General features: G+C 24.4%; 11 protein-coding genes across 11 annotated transcripts, besides 2 other annotated features; 5 read left to right on the plus strand and 6 right to left on the minus strand.

The window, feature by feature from the left end:
- Nucleotides 1-805: 805 nt before the first annotated feature.
- Nucleotides 806-2,452, plus strand: EHI_131460 (uncharacterized protein; the record flags this gene model as incomplete). Its single annotated transcript, XM_649818.2, has 1 exon — nucleotides 806-2,452. One exon carries the CDS (start codon nucleotides 806-808, stop codon nucleotides 2,450-2,452), a length of 1,647 nt encoding a protein of 548 aa, XP_654910.2.
- A 95-nt stretch (nucleotides 2,453-2,547) lies between these two features.
- Nucleotides 2,548-3,408: a repeat region.
- Nucleotides 2,718-3,739: a repeat region.
- Nucleotides 3,740-3,750: 11 nt separating this feature from the next.
- EHI_131470 (ribosome biogenesis protein Nop10, putative) lies at nucleotides 3,751-3,930 on the minus strand (the record flags this gene model as incomplete). The annotated part of the gene is made up of 1 exon (XM_649817.1): nucleotides 3,751-3,930. One exon carries the CDS (start codon nucleotides 3,928-3,930, stop codon nucleotides 3,751-3,753), a length of 180 nt encoding a protein of 59 aa, XP_654909.1.
- Nucleotides 3,931-4,275: 345 nt separating this feature from the next.
- EHI_131480 (uncharacterized protein) lies at nucleotides 4,276-6,501 on the plus strand (the record flags this gene model as incomplete). The annotated part of the gene is made up of 1 exon (XM_644284.2): nucleotides 4,276-6,501. The coding sequence occupies one exon, from the start codon at nucleotides 4,276-4,278 to the stop codon at nucleotides 6,499-6,501; it is 2,226 nt and encodes a 741-aa protein (XP_649376.2).
- A 70-nt stretch (nucleotides 6,502-6,571) lies between these two features.
- On the minus strand, nucleotides 6,572-7,768 carry EHI_131490 (uncharacterized protein; the record flags this gene model as incomplete). The annotated part of the gene is made up of 1 exon (XM_644285.1): nucleotides 6,572-7,768. The coding sequence occupies one exon, from the start codon at nucleotides 7,766-7,768 to the stop codon at nucleotides 6,572-6,574; it is 1,197 nt and encodes a 398-aa protein (XP_649377.1).
- A 238-nt stretch (nucleotides 7,769-8,006) lies between these two features.
- On the minus strand, nucleotides 8,007-8,408 carry EHI_131500 (uncharacterized protein; the record flags this gene model as incomplete). The annotated part of the gene is made up of 1 exon (XM_644286.1): nucleotides 8,007-8,408. One exon carries the CDS (start codon nucleotides 8,406-8,408, stop codon nucleotides 8,007-8,009), a length of 402 nt encoding a protein of 133 aa, XP_649378.1.
- Nucleotides 8,409-8,538: 130 nt separating this feature from the next.
- EHI_131510 (uncharacterized protein) lies at nucleotides 8,539-9,213 on the minus strand (the record flags this gene model as incomplete). Its single annotated transcript, XM_644287.1, has 1 exon — nucleotides 8,539-9,213. The coding sequence occupies one exon, from the start codon at nucleotides 9,211-9,213 to the stop codon at nucleotides 8,539-8,541; it is 675 nt and encodes a 224-aa protein (XP_649379.1).
- An 856-nt stretch (nucleotides 9,214-10,069) lies between these two features.
- Nucleotides 10,070-10,831, minus strand: EHI_131520 (uncharacterized protein; the record flags this gene model as incomplete). Its single annotated transcript, XM_644288.1, has 1 exon — nucleotides 10,070-10,831. One exon carries the CDS (start codon nucleotides 10,829-10,831, stop codon nucleotides 10,070-10,072), a length of 762 nt encoding a protein of 253 aa, XP_649380.1.
- A 398-nt stretch (nucleotides 10,832-11,229) lies between these two features.
- EHI_131530 (uncharacterized protein) lies at nucleotides 11,230-12,243 on the plus strand (the record flags this gene model as incomplete). The annotated part of the gene is made up of 1 exon (XM_644289.2): nucleotides 11,230-12,243. One exon carries the CDS (start codon nucleotides 11,230-11,232, stop codon nucleotides 12,241-12,243), a length of 1,014 nt encoding a protein of 337 aa, XP_649381.2.
- A 217-nt stretch (nucleotides 12,244-12,460) lies between these two features.
- EHI_131540 (Rho guanine nucleotide exchange factor, putative) lies at nucleotides 12,461-14,128 on the plus strand (the record flags this gene model as incomplete). The annotated part of the gene is made up of 1 exon (XM_644290.1): nucleotides 12,461-14,128. One exon carries the CDS (start codon nucleotides 12,461-12,463, stop codon nucleotides 14,126-14,128), a length of 1,668 nt encoding a protein of 555 aa, XP_649382.1.
- A 116-nt stretch (nucleotides 14,129-14,244) lies between these two features.
- On the minus strand, nucleotides 14,245-15,792 carry EHI_131550 (Importin alpha subunit, putative; the record flags this gene model as incomplete). Its single annotated transcript, XM_644291.1, has 1 exon — nucleotides 14,245-15,792. The coding sequence occupies one exon, from the start codon at nucleotides 15,790-15,792 to the stop codon at nucleotides 14,245-14,247; it is 1,548 nt and encodes a 515-aa protein (XP_649383.1).
- A 505-nt stretch (nucleotides 15,793-16,297) lies between these two features.
- On the plus strand, nucleotides 16,298-16,675 carry EHI_131560 (uncharacterized protein; the record flags this gene model as incomplete). Its single annotated transcript, XM_644292.1, has 1 exon — nucleotides 16,298-16,675. One exon carries the CDS (start codon nucleotides 16,298-16,300, stop codon nucleotides 16,673-16,675), a length of 378 nt encoding a protein of 125 aa, XP_649384.1.
- Nucleotides 16,676-18,901: the final 2,226 nt, after the last annotated feature.

The raw sequence follows: 18,901 nt of genomic DNA on the forward strand, positions 1-18,901 counted from the left end.
TAGTTGATAGTATTCTAGAAATATTATTTTTAAAGTATCTAATAGAATAAGAAATCAACAGAAATAATAAAATAACAAATAATTAAGACATAGAATAAAAATAAAGAAAATATTAATATATTAAATTTATTTCATTATTTATTATTTTGATAAAATGATATTTCATATTTATCTTCATCATATTGAATAAATCAATACTTTTTGATATTGTTGTTTTTTCTTTTTATTTATTCTTTTCTATTATTTTATTTATTCTTCTTTTCAATTGTATTAAAACTCATAAATATTATGTCAGAAATATCACAAACATTAAATAAATGAATATTTTAAACCACAAATTCTCTTCTAACATAGACATTTACTTTATTAAGATAATTCCAATTCATTATCAAATGATTTGTGGTTATTCATATTAATTCAATGAATATTATATTGAATAGTATTTTTCTATTCATTATGTTTATTGTGTTTTATTTCTATTTTATTATTTCTGATTAATTCAAATCAATTCTCATCAAATTATTGTTAATTGAATATTTAATTAATCGTATTAATATGAATGAAAGAATAATGTTATAAATATTAAAAATGAAATGATGAAAATGTTTGAATAACAAGAAAGTTATTTAATAATAAATTAATTAATTAATGGATATTGTGTTATTCAATTTCAAATGAAAATCAATCATCATTTATTTATAATTTGATTATTGTTATGAAATAACAAATAATATTTCTAATATTAGAAATATTCCTCATTTTTATTAAAACTTAAAAAACAAAAACTTCTAAATAACAACAAATAATGACTCATTTAGAAAATGTCTTTTTAAAGAATGTTTTATTGTATTTACCAACATTAAAAGATGTAGGGAGATTTGCACAAGTAAGTAAATCATGTGAAGAAGCAATCAATACGATTTATGTCAATCCATATGAATTAACAATCCATCATTCATTTGATGAAATTATTCCATTATTTCCTAATTTACAAACATTTTATGTTAGAAGATGTCCATCAAGATTATACAAAATAACAGCAAATGATATTCCACTTATTGAAGTAGGAGGATGGAATGAACAATCCAAACAAACACAAGTGTTTAACACAAAATGGTTTTGTTCCAAAATAAGGAAAATACGAATAGATGGATATTATTGTAAAAAAGTAATAGAAAAACATCCAAACTATTTTATTCAATTACAAGAATTAGTTGTTATGAATGGAATTGATATTAATGCATTAATACAATTATTTGAATTACCAACATTAAAAAAAGTAATTATTATTTGTAGTATTGGTGAATTTCAACTTCTTTCAAAGTCATTTGATTTTAATAAGCATAACCAAATCAATTTCATTATTATTTTTATTATTACATATTCAAACACTAACATATTAAATCAAATGGATTATAATCAATTCATTAATTGTAGATTTTACACAAGAACAATTAATAAATCAACAATGAATTGTCCTTATTTACCAATATTACCATATGAATCTCAATTCTTAATAGATAATTGTGATATGACTATTGAAAGTGATGTGTTCAATAAAATCAATGAAATCAATGAAATAATTGTAAAGAACAATTTACAGAATATTTTAATTAAAAATGTTTTGAATGACTATGAAGGAAATAGAATTGATTTAACACCATTATCAATTGAATCATTATCAATACAAGACGTTGAAAAACAAAATGTTGATATTATCATTCCTCCACATTTAAAATCATTAATAATTAACAGCTGTAAAGCATCAATTGATATTTCAAAATGTCACTTAAAAAAGATAATAATATCTAATTATCAAGGAAAAGTAATGGATATATATGATGATAAATTAGAAGTATTTCAAAATAATTCCAATGAAGAAGTGACATGGTATCATAACAATACATTACTTAAGAAAAATGAAATTTATGTAGATACAAACAAAATTACTTCATTTAAAACTGGTTACATATATTATTTTATAAACATTAATAACAATAATAATTATAATAATAATAATAATGCTTCAAAAACTATCATTTTTAAATGCAATGATAAAGAAATAAAAATAAATGAAGTTTATGAATTTTCATTTGAAAATAAACATTTGTATTGTAGTTTGGGTAATATACAAGAATTGGATTTTGGAGAATATACATTTGATTCTTTTAATGTAACAAGTGGTAAAATCAAATATTTAAAAGTAAAATGTAATTCTATCATTTTAACAAACGTTGAATGTGATAATTTAGTTACTGATGATGTTTGTAAGCGTTTCAATTTAATTAATTGTACAATAAACACATTGACATGTGGTATTGTTGAACATTTAAATAGTTCTAATTCACAAATTACTACTATAAATGCAAATAAAGTCATGTGTTTTGTTGGACCAAATACAAGAATAAATACTACAAATCGTTTAACTATTGAAGAAACTGTCAACAAATGAAATAAACATTCAGAGTATTTCTAAGTCAAGAGCAATTGATGGTTATCGTTTAGACAGAAATAATAAATATCTAATTTTTATTTATTTTGTTGTTTAGATACTTTTCCAATGCAGAACATACCAAATGTTATTGTAGTAATTATTGAGTAATATCAATATGTATTGTAAAGAAAAGCAAACAAAACATAGAAATTCAATGTTATACAAGAGAATGAATTTCAATAACAATAAATGGCACAATAAAATGAATGGTAAAATAAATACAAAGAGAAAGACACAAAGAAAAACAAATAAAAAACAAGATAAATACAATAATAATAAAGAATATACAAATAACAAATATAAATGAATAACAATAAATGAGATACAAGAATGAATAAAAAGAATAAGAAGTGAATGGGAAAAAGGAGAATATGAAGAAATACTCAAAAAGTAAAGAAGATAAAAGGAAAATAAAGAAAATAAGGTATGATAATCAACAAGGAGTATATTCAATCAAAAAGAAAAAGATAAATGTAAAGCTGTAAGAATAATAAATAACACAGAAAACAAAAGAAAATACAAAAAGAAAGAAGAAAGTGATTAAGAAGAAATAAACACACATCAAAATCCAATTAAGAAAATAAAAGAAGAGATTAAAGAATATCAAATAAAAAAGAAAGAGGAACAAATCATCTCAAATGAAATGATGGGAAAAGCACAAAATAGTTAGAAAAGAGCATGAGAAAGAAATAGAATATACAAATAAAAAGAAACAACCAATTTGTAATGAAATAAAGAATAATAAAAAGTACAAGAAGAAAAATAAAGAAATAGAAGGTAAAATAAATGAAATAAAAAAGACATTGAAATAAGAAACAAAGAAGAAATTATCATTGTCTCTGAACTAATAGAAAGAAACTGAAGAATGAAAGTAATGAAATGAAAAAGAAGATAAGAGATAAAGAAAAACAAATCTCAGAATATCAACAAGTCTCAATTAAAAATCATGAAAATGAAGAAAGAATAAGAGAAGAAATAAACCATACACAACAAGAAAATGAAGAACAAAACTACAACAACAAGATGACATTAAAAATTTGCTAACAATGAAAGAAGTGGAGAAGAAGAAAAGAATGACACTTGTGACAAACGCACAACGAATATTGAGAAAATCCACAAGAATAAAGAAGATGAAGAAAACTATTCCAATGAAAAACAGAAGTAGAAATAGAAGAATAAAACATTGAGTGTTAGAAACAAGAGATGATAATCAGATAAGAAATACAAAAAATAAAACAAATAAAAACGAAAACCAATCAATTCTTTGTGGATGTAGGAAGAAGTCCAAACTCCTTTTTAGTGGCAATTCTATATTTTGAATATGGATCAACTGGTGAAAATTTAGCTGGATGTGCACTACGGACATACCCATTACATTGTGGACATTCAGTTTTCATAGTATATTGTTTGCAATTATCACAGTAGTACAATAACATTCTTCCTTTTCAAGTTTCTCTTAACCCTTTTTCCTTTTATTCTATTCTTCTTATTTCTCTTTTTTTCTTTCATATTTTCAATTTCCTAAAAATCATCAAAAAAAGAAAAAAAGAAAAAAAGGAAGAAAAAAAAAAGAATCATATTATTTTATAACAATGAGAAGCAGTCTTTTCATTTTATTTGGTTTTGTTGTCATTATTTATGCCAATGAAATAACCACAAACACAACAGACACGAAAAGAAGCGAAATAAATCAATCATGCAGTCTTGGGAATAAAATTCTGGATGAATTAAATTTAAGAGAGTACAAATATCGAGAATTGATTAACTCAACAAGAAATAAAATGCCTAGGTATCATATTGAACATTTATTAAGAGAAATAAGAAGAAAAAAAATCTCAACTGTTTTATATTGCAGAATAGAAGAAGAAATAAAGGGATTAAAAGACCGAAGCGAGAAAATGAGAAGTGAGGTTTCAAAATATCGAACATGCAGCAATAGAGAAGAACAAGAAAGATTAAATAATATGAAAGACACCATATTCCGAGATAGTAGAGAAATTGAAATACTTGAAGAGAAAAGTAAAGAGCTTGTTAATAATATTAAAGAGCCATCATTTGTAGAAAGTGTTATTGAAAGAAGTGAAAAAAGAATGAAAGAAATAGAGGAAGAAAGAGAAAAAAGTCAACAAGAAATAATAATGCTTGAGAGTGATATTAATAAACTGGAAAATGAAAAGAAGGGAATTGAGAATAAAATCAGTAAAAGTGAAGTAGAAGCAGTTAAAGAATATTACCAAGAAGAAAGAGAAGATATTAATAAAGAAATTGAAAAGAAAAAAATAAGAATTAAAGAAAAGAAAAGTAATATAAAAGAAGGGATTAAAACGGAAAAAGAGATTATAAGAGAAAGTAAAAACAAAATAGAAAAACAAGAAGAAGAAGAGATTAGTAGTATAATGGAAAAGATTCAAAGTATTAGAAAAGAACTTAAAAAAGAAAAGAAAATAAGTGAAGAGAGAGCGAAAAAAGAATATGAAGTATTAAAAAGAAATCAAACACTAAGTGAATTAGAAACAGGAAAAATACTAGAAGAGAGCCGAGTAAGAGAAATGCGAATCAAACAAATACAAAGGGATATTATTGATTTAGAAAGAAGAAGTGAATATATGAAAAAAGAACGAGAGATAATAAGAAAAAAACGAATGGAAGAAGCGATTTCAGAAGTTAAGAAAGAAGAAGGAAAAAGAAAGAAAAAAACAAAAGAAATTATTGAAGCAAAAGAAGAATTAAGTATCAAACAAAAAGAAAGGATTGAAGAATTAGAATTTGAATATTTTAATTTAGAAAAACGAATAAGTTTATTAAATAGAAGAAAAGATATAATCAAAGGAAGGAATAAAGACATTAGTAGAAAGAAATGTAAAGGAATAACAAAAGATAGAATTAAAGAAATAGAAGAAAATCAAGAAAGAATTAAAAAGATTTCAGAAAGAATTAAAAAAGAAGAAGAAAGAAATGAAGAAAGAAGAAAAGAAATTGAAGAAATTAAACAACAAAGAAAAGAAAATGTCGAATGGATTAGAAAAGAACTTCAAAGAAAAATCCAAATAATAGAAGATAAAAAGAAAAGAATTCAACGACTAGTTAATAAAATTATTAAAAAAACAAATAGTGGTACTAAAGAAGAAATTAGAAATGCAACAAATAAAATGCGAGACATTAATAAAAGTTTACAACCATTAAATATAATTGAAAAAACAATGAAACAAAAAGTTGAAAGATATGATGAAGAAATTATTAGAAAAAGAATTGAAGAATTTGAAAAAATAATGATTCATGAAGCACAAGTTATTATTCATAAAAAAGATGTAATTAATAATGTCTTAATTAAATATAAACGAAGAGCACAAAATCTTAGTAAAAGAGTATCTAAATGTAAAGGAAAATTAAGTCCTAAATTTTATATGAGAAGAGATAAAATTTACAAAAAGATTAAGAAAGAAGAAGAAAAATTAAAATTAGTTGGTGAAGAAGCCATTAAAAAAGCAAGAAATATTGAAAAGTATTTACTTGAAATGAATCATCTTTTTGAAAGAAAACTAAAGATTGATCAAATTAGAATAAAAAAGCTTCTTAAGATGAGAGATACAATTGTTTGTCAAATATCCCGTAAATTCTATGACAACAACATTAAATCCCTTACCAATGATATTAAAATTAGGCGTCATCAAAATAAACACATAAATGTCATTCTCAATAATCTCATCAAAGAATTAAGAAATCCAAACGGTAAATATTTAATCTCAATTGTCAATGACACAAACTCTCTTCAGCAAATCTGTTCTATCTGTGAAAATATTGGAAATTACGTCATTGACAAAATCGCTAAAGGCACTTCTCAACATCTTCTTACTAAAAACGTCCTTAATTATTGTCAATCCTCTCCTAATGAAAGACTTTGTTTAGAAAGTTTCATGAAAATCCAACTCATCGACTTATCACATGACTTACCTGCTTCTGGAAATCAACTTTGTACTTCATTAGGTTTTTGTTCTAAAAGCTGGTAATTGACAGTCATTTATATTTTTGAATTTACTTTTTTGTTAAATATTTAGATAAAGAGATAGAAACAACTACTTAATTATAATTTATAAAACATCGTTCAGGAAGAATATAATCCTTAAACAAACGATAATGACACTGATAAAAACAACTGTCCCCAAATTTTACAAGAGAAGAACATAACCCGATTTGTGTTAATGAGGTGCATTTCTTAAAAGCACAAGTATCAATTGCAGTTACTGTGGATGGAATGCTTATTTGATAAAGAGAGAAACATTCGCTAAATGTGTATGGATTTATTTTATTAATACTTGGAATATTAACTGAACGAAGAGAACAACAACCACAAAAAGCAAAAGAACCAATTGATGTTATTGTTTGAGGTAATTGTAGTGATACTAAATTAGTGCATTGAGCAAAAGCATTATCACCTATTGAAACTAAATAAGGGGGAAAAGATATTTGAGAGAGAGAATGACACCCATAACATAACGTTGGTGGTAAAGAAGTAATATTTGTTGACAATATAAGATGACTAACTTTAGCACAATTTTTGAATGCACCGTTTCCTAATTCTGTGATTGTATTTGACAGTTTAATAAATGTTAATGAAGAACAATTTAAAAAACATTCAGAGCCAATGCTTTGGATGTAGTTTGGTATTTGTAAGAACTTTTTGTTTTCTTCTTTTTGTTGGTCTGTTAGTTCATTGACGTTATCTTCAAGAGAGTCAAGTTGGAGATTTAATAAGATATTTTTACTCTTTGAATGATTTAATTGAGGATTTTCATTAATACCAGAATTTGGAACAATGTTATGTAGTTTATTACAGATAGAACAATGAGGAGGAGGGGAATAAGGGATAATTTTTTCAAAATTTGAATCAGCAAACAATCCTTTGCCAAGGGACTTAATCAATTTAGGAATTTTATTACCAAATTTCATACGATCATTTAGTGTATATTCAATACATTTAAATTTAGTTTTTTGTTTATTAGAAGTAAAGAAGAATCTAGAGAAAGTTATTTTACAGTCATAACAATAAAATTCAATTGTTGGGATTCTTTCATCTGTTGGAAAATATAAATATTGCGTTTGAATTAAAGGGAATAATTTTTTAGTTATTATAGAAATTGGATTAAACCTAAGTTTTTTTAATGTTTCATTAAATTTTTTACAAACGCAAATAATGTTAATAAAATCTTCAGGTGTTTTAAAATATTTACAAATTATGAGTATTGAATATGAGTCTAACTGTTTTGATTTGTTCATGAAATTTATAAAAATGGAATAAAAAGTTTAAGTTTAAAATATTGAAGTAAGAAAATAGTTTTCATAAAAATTTTTCAAAGAATAATATTTTTATAATTTTCTTCTCTTTTTTTCACTCAACTCAAAACAAAGAATTTAATATATTTTTGAAGAAAATACAAACGAATTAAAAAAATAAAAACCAAAAAATAATAATTGTACAAACAATGATTGGTTTATTTTTTATTAAATAAAACCATTAAATTTTCTTTGAAAGATTAAAAGCAAAATCAAAAATTAACCACCAACGATTTATTTGGTCAGTTGGTAATTGATTATGCCAATCTTGATCAAATTCTAATTTCTCTCCTGCAACTACAATTTCTGGTTTGCCATTAGAATTTAATTCTTGAATTGGAATTAATGATGCAATTTCTTCCATTGGTCTATTATTTACTTTTAATAATTTAATAAAGTTAATAAAAAACATACGAAGAACAATTCTTGTATCATCATTTGGACTAACAATATGATCAATAATAACTTTATCATTTGGTGTTCTAAAAACACAATGATTATCTGCTTTAATTTTTTGGTAAAATCCAAGACTTTTAAGAAATTCTTCATGGTTTTTTCCGAGTATTATTGATTCGTGAGGCATTGTGTAATTATCATTTTTAAGTTCTTCTTTTTATATCAATAGAAAGTTCTAGAAAGTATGTTCTAAAAATATATTAATATGAAAATTGTTAGATTTTTTTTTTAAAAAAAAAAGATTAACACTAATCAAATTAAAGAATATCATCTTCTGATGCCTCCCCATAATATATTCCAATAATTGCAATAATAACATTATATGATGGTAATGAACTATCATATGGATCTAGAATTGCATGTTTCGCACGACAAAGATATTTTAAAATATTATTAAGAGTAGCAGAAACTTCTGGTTCAAAAGGAGATTGAAGAAATAACAAAAGGCCATAGAGCCATTCTAAGAATACATGAGGATATGATGTTTTTGATTTACAAATAATTCTTGAGTAATTAAGTAATTCAATAATTTGTGTGTTCTGAAAAGACGCGAGATATTCAACTTTCGGAGATTGTTTGATTAATTTATTATATTCATCAAATGACGGAAATGGATAAGTTGAAGATGGTAATTTTGAAATGATTGATTGAATCTCATTACGATGAGATATGAATCTGTCTTTATAAAGAAAGAGAAATTCTGGAACTATTCTGAAATTTGCTCCAGGATCAGGAATTCTATTTATTGGTAAATGTGGTTCAGTTTGAGTCTGTGGTAAAATAAGACATTGTTGAGAACATGCATTTCTACATTCATCATTTTTTTTTAAATAAATATAAATGTCATGAAATGGATGTAATGGATCTTCACAACCATCAGGAAGAGCTAGTGATTGTTGAGTATATTGTTCAGTTTCAATGTTGTTACTCATTTGATTAATTATTTGAGATTTTTTTCCATAATTTTTAAAATAATCTACCAACCTTCCTTAACTGTTAAAAGTTTCATTTAAATAGTTTATATTTTATCTTGAGTACTTCACCAAATATTGCTTTGTTGTTCAAATCTAAAACTTATAGTTCAAAATAATTTTTGTAATCAATACACTTAATTACCAATATGACTATTTCATACTAGACTAAAAACTAAGTTAATATTAAAACATTTTTATCAAGAACCAACTCTTGAATAATAAAATATACTGACTAATCCAAAATAAATGAAATTTATTTGAATGAAATATGGAAAAAAAAGATAACAGATAAATTGTTAAGTAATAAAATAATAAAAGCATGAAAGTAATAATAACAAATAAATGAATATTAATTAACAAATAAACAATAATAAAATGTTTTATGAAAATAAACTTGATACATTAAAAACTAAGTAAAAAACAATACTTATAACAATGTAATTTATAATATTTTATTTTAAGTAAGAAACTTTTGTAAAAATTAAATAATTAACAAAAAAAAAGGTGAATTAATACTATTATAAAAGTATTAAAATTGATTTATTTGATAAAATCAATTAGTTGTATAAAGATAAATCTTTTTGTTTCTTCTATTGAAAAGCGTTTGAATAGTATAATAAAATATAATAAATATTAATTCTATAAGTTTATGTTTTAATAAGTTATTTTAAAAAAAAAATGATTATTAAATGAAATAAATATATTTAGCAAGTAAAATTCTTAATTTGAAAATTAAGAATTTTAAATAATTTTGAATGAATTAAAACAAAAAACAAAACACAAATAAACTAAAAAAAAAAACGGATAAAATTGATCAATAATATAATTGTTGTTGAGGAACCATTGATTGGACTTGAGAAGGCATTGATGCAACAAATATTTTTGATTTAATTGTTTTGTACAAATCACAAAGTGTAGAAGCCAAATATTCAGAATTTGTTTTAGAACAACAAAAAGTTCTAGTTCCATTTGATTTATGAAAGTCACATTTAAAATCATTATTACAAGTCCAACAAACCAAAGGTTTATAGAAATTATAAATTGCATTAGTATTTGGAATAATTTCTTTAAATCTATTAACACATTCAACAAAATCATCAACTGAAAACATAGTATTAAAAATACTTCTTCTTACATCAGAGACTTTAGCTTGAGAAGCTAAAAATTCAACGCATTGAACACTTGATATAAATGGTGTACAAATAATAATTGGTAACATTGAAGAATCGCTATATTTTGACATATTTGATTTAATAAATGTATTAATTTTTTTCCATAAAAAATCAAAATCAGTTTGTGGAACTGGATTATTTTCTTGTGAAATTCCATGTTCAAAATCAGTATAATGTTTAGAATTAAGAAAATGTTGAATTGGAATTGGTTGATTAATAATCGTTTGAAAACATTCAATATTAATTGTTCCATTTAATAATGTTGGTTTAATACATATTTCTACTGGAACTGTACAAATATCAGTTTTATAACTTATTTGAAAATCTAAAATAAAAAATAATTGTTGTTCTACTCGTGGTCCAAGTCCATTAAGTATTTGAAATAATGCATCAGCCCTTGACATCTTTGTTTTATTCTATTTTTTAGTTTTGTCTTCTTCTTTTTTTTTTTTCTTAAAACCTTTTTCCTTTTTCATGTAATAACATTTTTTTCTAAAAATAAAATAATGTTATGTTTTATTTACTTATTTAAATAAATGAGGAATTTTCCTTTTTGATTTTTATAATTTAACTTTTCTACTTATTTCCAAAATCTTCTGATGCTGAGGAAAGTCTATTGTTGGATCTTCACCAAATAAAAATAAACTTATCCCGAACTTCTCTATGATAATTTATTTAAAAAAAAATAATTATTTTAAATAAAAACAAAAAAAAACCAAAATAGAAAGAAGAAATTGATTAACTTCATAAACTAAGAAACTTAAAAAAGGAAAAGCTAAAGAATTTAGAAAAGTGAATAATAATGAATGTCCCGACTCTTGAACAAATTTTTTTGTCTATAAAACCAATGTATATATACTTTAAACGAATAGAAATCGAAATACAAGCAATTCAAAAAGCATTTCCTATGTCACCAACAGTTTTACCTCATCCTCTTAATTATTTACAATACGCAACATTAGTTGGAACAATTCCAATTCAATACTTAGGTGCTAATTATAATATTCCTATTATGATAATGTTTCCTTATGATTATCCTATGAAACCCCCTTTCTTCTTTACTGATCCTTCTCCTGATATGGTTATTGTTCCTCAACATCCTTATGCTATGGATGATAGAACTATTATTCATCCTTTATTACAACGATGGAATGACTCTTCAAACAGTTTAGACGTTTTGGTTTGTCTTCAACTTGACTTTTCAAATTATCCTCCTCTCAAAAAAAGAAAAGAAAACCTTTCAGAAATCCAATCTACTCTTAAACAACAAATTCAAAAACTAAAACAAGGACCTTCTGATGACAGGACTAGTCAATGGAAAGAAAGAAACTTCACTAACTCTCAACCTCCTTTCCCTCTAAATTCATATCAATGTTCTCCTTTCTATTCACAACAACGCCCACCTTTCTATACACAATACGGATATAACACTTCTCCTTTTTGTCAACACCCAATAGATTATCATCAAATAAATAATTTATATCAATATGGGTATAACCAATTTCGTCTATTACCAAAACCAAACGGAATACAACCACATCCTAATTCTGCTTTCCATTTTGACTATAATCATCAACTTTTACCTCAAGTTGATCCTTCACTACATCAAACACTTCGTTCTACTACAAGTCAACAAGAATTTAGTCAAATTGCTCAAAAACTTAAACAACAACAAGTCAATAAAAATGAACCATTACCTGATGTTAGTACTTTATCATTAGAAGATATTGATCAACTCCTTGTAGAAGGCAAAATAAGTATTGAAACATATAAAAGAATGTATATCGATTATCAAAGAAGGGTGCATAAGAAGTAATATTTTAAATATTGGTATTTGTATATTATTTTATTAAATGAATTTAATCATTCTTAAATAATTCTTCTCTCTTGTTTATGAATTAATGTTTTTTTCCTTTTATTAAAACGAAAGAAATGAATAAAAACAAAACTTCTTTTTTATACTCCTTTTTCAACTCAATACTTTTTGAAATAAAAAGAATAAAGTCGAACAAAGAGAACTTAAATTAATTTTAATGGAAGGAATCACGAAAGAAAGCAAAAAGCCACTAACTAAACGACAACGTGTAGCACAAGAAATTTTAACTACAGAAGTTAGTTATGTCAAGTCTTTGGAAGATTGTGAGAAGTACTATCACGAAGTGCTTAAGCAATCAAAAATAGCAAAACAAGAAGAAGTTGATGATGTTTTTAGAGACTTTGATCAAATTATTGCGGTAAATGAACAACTTAAGAAAACATTAATGACTGAGGATGAAAATGAAGATTTAGAAGATGTTATTGTAGTTAAGTTTAAGACAATAGTCCCTTTCTTAAAAGCATATAAACAATTCGTTAGTTATAATGAAAAAGCATTTAATATTATTGCTGACTGGGAAGAAAATAAAGCTATGAATGAATTACTTGAACAATGTAGAGAAAGTTTACCTGGGGATATTAAACATGACTTACGTTCATTTTTAATTATGCCAGTTCAAAGACTACCTAGATATGTATTATTATTAAAAGAGCTTCAAAAAAATACTCCAAAAGACCACAAAGATTATGACATTCTTAATGAAACATTAATTAAAATGGAGGAAGTAACTAAGGATGTAAATGAGTCTATTAAAGAATCAGAACGAAGATTAGCATTATTTAGAATGAAGAAGGTTTTAACAAATTACTCTGCTTTTAATGAAAGTATTGCTAAAAAAGGAGAAAAATGTGAGAAAGATATTGTTCAAGCTCATAGATTTTTTGTGCAAGAAGGTGAATTAACAAAAGTATGTCGTAAAGCAAACAAGGAGAGATATTTTGTATTATTTAATGATATTCTTATATATGGAGAAGGAAATGAACATTCTGTACAAATCAGTGAAGTATTTAAAATGAAATCAACAATTATTAAAGATAATAAAGATACAGACAAAATTCAAAATGCATTTCAGATAATGAATTCAGAACGTAGTTTTGTTGTATTTGCTAAGAGTAAAGAAGAAAAAGAATTATGGTTTAACAATATTAGTGAACAAATAAAAAATGCTAAAGAAACTATAGGAGATAAGAGTCAAGATGAATTTATTCGTCCTGTTTTTGTTCCTGACAGTGACTCACCTGAATGTGCATTATGTAAAGTTAAATTTACTTTTGTTAATAGAAGACATCATTGTAGAAAATGTGGTAAATGTATTTGTGGAGAATGTAGTAAAGGAAGAATTCCAATTACACCTCAGAGCACTGTTTTAGAACGTGTTTGTAAAGTGTGTTTTAATGAATATTCTTTAAATCACCCAGACGATAGACGATTAAGCAAAGTTTCTAGTTCGAAGAAATTAGTGAAGGAAAAAGAAAAGAAGAATGAAAATTCTGAAATGTCTGAGGCAAAAGGTTGTACGAAAGAAGAGTTTAAAATTGAAAATACAAATGATATAATAAGAGATAATGAAGAAGCAAAGGCAGAAAGTACTACTTTAGAAGAAAGTAAAGATACTGAAGAAAATAATGTTATGTCATCTATTAATGTAGCTAACAACAGAGCTTCTAAATGGGTATTAGGATCAAAAAGTACCGTTGGAGATAAACAACAAACACCAATAACAAAGTCACGAGTTTCTACTACTTCAAGTGGAAATAAAAGTGTATTTTTTAAGAAAACAGGACATAATCCAGCATTAGTACAAAATTTCACTTCAGAGCTTTAATAATAAATTCATATTTTACAAGACAAATCAAATATAATCAACGAAGGAGTCAATTTTGATTAGTTTTTCAATAATAACGTTATTGATATTTTTTAAAGCCAATTTATGAATGAATATTAAAATAATGAAGATGTTACATACTTCATTGATTTTTTAATTTTATTTAGTTGTTCAAGAACTAAAGAATTTGAAGAGAATTTAGAGAGTTCAAATGAGGAAAGAATATTGTCAAGATTTCTTTCTTGTAAATTATCAATAATATGATGACAAAAATTTGTTTTCTGATCAAATTCAGAAAGAATAAACACACAACTAAGAAGTTGAGTAATAAATTTTGTATTGTCATCATCAAAGAATAGCATGAACATTAAATAAAAGTCTTTAATAGATAATAATGTAAGTAAATCTTTTGGTGATTTAATTGATAAAATACAATTTGTTACAAGCCATCCAATTTCTTTTTTAAATTCAAAATCATTATAGTTACTACTAATTAAAGGTGGTAAGTCAACAAAAACACTTGATATTAATGTTGGTACTACTTTTGTATTTGGTATAAGAACTAGCTCAGATAATACAAAAGCTGCATGAACTTTTGTTTTACTATTACATTGTGAATGGATAATGGTATTTAAATAATTTATTACATTATGTTCAATTAACCAATTCGCACAAGAAATATCATTGTCAATATAACTAACTAATACAGCTAATATAGCACCAATAATATCGTTATTTGTAGTTGACAAACACGAAAGAATAGTTTCTAAAAGTTCAAAATCCTGAAATTTACAAATATTTTGTGGGTTAGAAACTATAAAAGAAAATCCCCAAAGTGCATCAGCCATAATTTTATCAAATGTCTTTTGTTTGATTGAAGAAAAAATGTAAGGAAGTAACATTTGTACTTTCTCTAAATCTACAAATGGTTGACTTCGACATAAATTTGAAATCAAAAACATTAATCTTTCTTTCATTGGTGTTACATTATTATACATACTAACTAATTTTTGAATCAAGTTTACAACATTTTCTCCAAGGAGATAATCTCTTGTTTCTGCACGATCACCAGCGATATTTCCAATTAGTGTAACAATTGTAATTCTTAGTTCAGTTGGTGCAGTTTCTATTTTATGTGAAAGGGCATAGACTATCTTTTCATTAATAAATCCAGTGACAAAATCTGACGACTCAAGTAGAAGTAGATTGATTATCTCAAGAGAAAGTGCAGAAATTGATGAGTTTGGATGGTTAATGAAATTGACAAGAACTGGAATAATTCCTGTTGCTTCAATAACTTTGTAACTTGTGTATCCGTTTAATTTTATCCCCTGAAAAAGTTGTTCTAATAACTCTTTCACTCTTTCTGGAATGTTTTGTGATTCAACCAAAGAATTAGCAAAATAAGAAATAGATCTGGTATGTTGCCGACGTGCACTTGGTGATTCTATTGTTTGTGTTTGACGTTGTAATTTCCCTGTTCCTCGAACCAAAAAATCATCCTCATCACCTTCTTCCATTTTTGACTCTTCTTGAACTTGTGATTGATATTCTGTTCTCCTTTTTGCTAAAGACTGCACCCTCCTTGATGTCCTCAACTGTGATCTTTCTTTTTGACGTGCTTCTTTATTTTCATTGATAAAATCAAATCGAATGTTTGACATAGTTAATCAAGTTTTGAAACACCCTTTTCAGTATTTTTTTGATTTTTTTATAGAAAAAAGAAAAACTTAAAATAGTAAATAAATAATTTTTATTTAGATACTTCTTTATCTTATTTAAAGTTATATGTTTCTCAATATAAGAATTAATAAACTAGTTTCTTCATTAGAGGATTGTTCTGATACAAAATACCATGTTTTTTTTTTCTAAAATAATAGCCATACATTTTGTCATCTGTGTTGAAAGGTTATTCTTTAGATAATGAAAGTAATAACGTCATCACTTTGATGAGACAGTCTTTCTTATTTATAGATTTTCATTGTGTTATTGATTTGTTAATGTCTCATAATACCTCTTCGTTAGTTTGACCTTACACTTTATGTTCTTGACAATAAACCACCATGATAATGTTACTCTTCTGACACATCAATAAACTTGTAAGTTTCAAACAAAGAGAGTTTCAATGAATGTACAGTGATTACTGTTGCACATAGATTACAAAGTATTATGGATGCTAATAAAGTGTTTGTATTTGATAAAGGTGAATTAGTAGAAAATGATTCTCCTTCTCATTTGATTGATAATGAAAATACTATCTTTAATCATCTTGTTCAACAATCAGGTTGTGCTGATGAATTAAAGAGAGTTGCTAAGAAAAAGATTATTATGTGTGCCTCTGGATTATCATCAGTTAATTCACCTCTCCAAACTGATTTAAATCCTGAATTAGAAATTAATCTTGCAGAAACATCTACTAGAGCTACTCCAATCCAATTTGAAGTGATGAGTGATAGAAATGCTTCTAATCGTCATCTTCTTTCTCCTGTTGTTGTAAATTCTATTCCTGATGATTCTTCTCCATCTGAGTCTACTTTATCTAATTAATTTCTTTTTATACTCTTGTCCATTTTTCTTCTTATCTCATAAAGTGTTTTGTGTTATTTTATCAACTTCTTTCTGATCTTTCTTTTCTTTATTCCTTTTATACTTTTCTTTCTCTCTTTAACTTTTCTTGTTCATTCTTTCTTTATTCTTCTTTATTTCTTCTTATACATTCATTTTATTTGTTTATTTAAAACACTTATTCCATTTTCTCTTCTCTTTACTATTAATCTATCACTCCTTTCTCTTCTTTGTTATCTTTAATATCCCTCTTGTGGAAGTACTTTCAAATAACAAACCAAATCACACGTCCAATAGTCTAAATACTAAGAAAAAAATATATAAGCAAAAAAAAAAACACAGAATTATCAATAAAAAGTAAGTGAAAAGAAAAACCATTCATAAAAATGACAATAAAATATAAAATATTTCACAAATCACAAATCAAAAAATAATCTATCTCAAATAAACTTCAAAAATCCTCATTGTAAATAATTATTATTCAAGTATTATAAAATAATTATATTTTTTTCATAGTAAAAATATATTTAGAATAGTATTAAATATTCTAATATAGATTTTATTTGCAAGACAATATGTTAATTTAATTCTTTGTTACAGAGTGTTAAATTACATTTAAATGTTATTCACATTTTAAAAGTATTAAATAATTAATGTAATTAAAGTGTAATATAATAAACACCAAATGCTCTTAATTAAAAAAAATAAACAATTTCTTATTAACTAAATTAACTCAAAATTCTTGAATTAAATAATACGACTTTCAAAATAATTAGTATTTATTAGTTCTGTTTGATATTCAATTAATTGATATAACTTATTCTTATTATTTTCTATCACCAACTACCTATTAATATAACTAAGTTGAATCAAAAATTTGTAAATATCATTAAATAATATTGTTTCTATTAAATAAAAGATGTTGAAAATAACTTAGAAAAATGAAATAAAGAAAAACGTATTCAACTCAATACTGAAACATATTATTAATATGTTTTTAGCTAAAATAGTAATGTCTAACACTTCTATGATATTCAACATTTTTGCCTTTAATTGAATTAATCTTTCTAATTGTTAAATATGAAACTTAAACAAATCTTCCATTTATTTTTGTTTCTTTTTTGAATAATTTATTTTATCAATAAATATTCTATTATTAATGAACAATATTAATCATTCACTTTTATATTATGTTGTATTTGAATCTTTATTAAAAGTAGTGATTTAATAATCATTTAATTGTTGTAATTACTTCATATTAAATTGTAAACAATATCAATAATTTGATATTTAAATTAGGTAAAGAAGTTGTTTGTTGAGTATATAACACAAATACAACATTTATATCGTGTTGTTGATGTCCGTTATCTCATTAAAATATTTTAATGAATATTTGGAGTGTATTAACAAGTTATGTGTTGTTAATATGATTTTTGTTTGTTAATAGAAATGAAATACTATTTACTTTTAACAAGAATCAAATAAGTGATTGAAGCATCTTTTAACTAATAATTTTTTTGTAAGTGTTAAAAAGGTATTTGAACATTTTCTGAATACTACAAACCAGTTTTATCAAACCAAATAAATCACAAATATGGAAATTTGTTATTGAACCATTAATAAATAATAGTTACTAATTCTATTGATACAAAATTAATCATTCTTTTTGTTTTTTAAAGAGAAGTATCAAACAAATTCCATAAGAAAATAAATGATATATATTTATATATTAGTTAGTTGAGTAACATCTATTCTTAAATTAAAAACTACTAAATATAAACTTTCTCATTTCAGTTTATTCAATCGAAATGATAAAAAAGAATAGTAAAACAAAAAGATATGAAAAAAAAACACATAATTCATAATTTGTGGATTGTAAACATTATATAGTGTTTTATTATTTCTTTTTGTAATTATTCTACTAAATTGTTTATTAATAGCTTAATCTTTTTTAATATTTTGTTTAATAATCCCTCATTCCGCTTTTTAGTTGTAATTAATCATAGAACTTTTAACATAATATTTTTATTCAATATTCTACATATTTTTTTTAATAATTATTGTTTCTGGTTATTTCTATTATGAAATATACTGTTCATTGTTTTTCATTACAATATGAAATTCATTCATTGTACAAAGCAAACAGCATTTAAAGTTTTATATATAATTAAACAATAAATTATGTTTTTAAAAAAATTAAATTGTTAT

The sequence above is a fragment of the Entamoeba histolytica genome, genomic scaffold (assembly GCF_000208925.1).
Source record: "Entamoeba histolytica HM-1:IMSS scf_1104750518307 genomic scaffold, whole genome shotgun sequence".
Lineage (NCBI taxonomy): Eukaryota > Evosea > Mastigamoebida > Endamoebidae > Entamoeba > Entamoeba histolytica.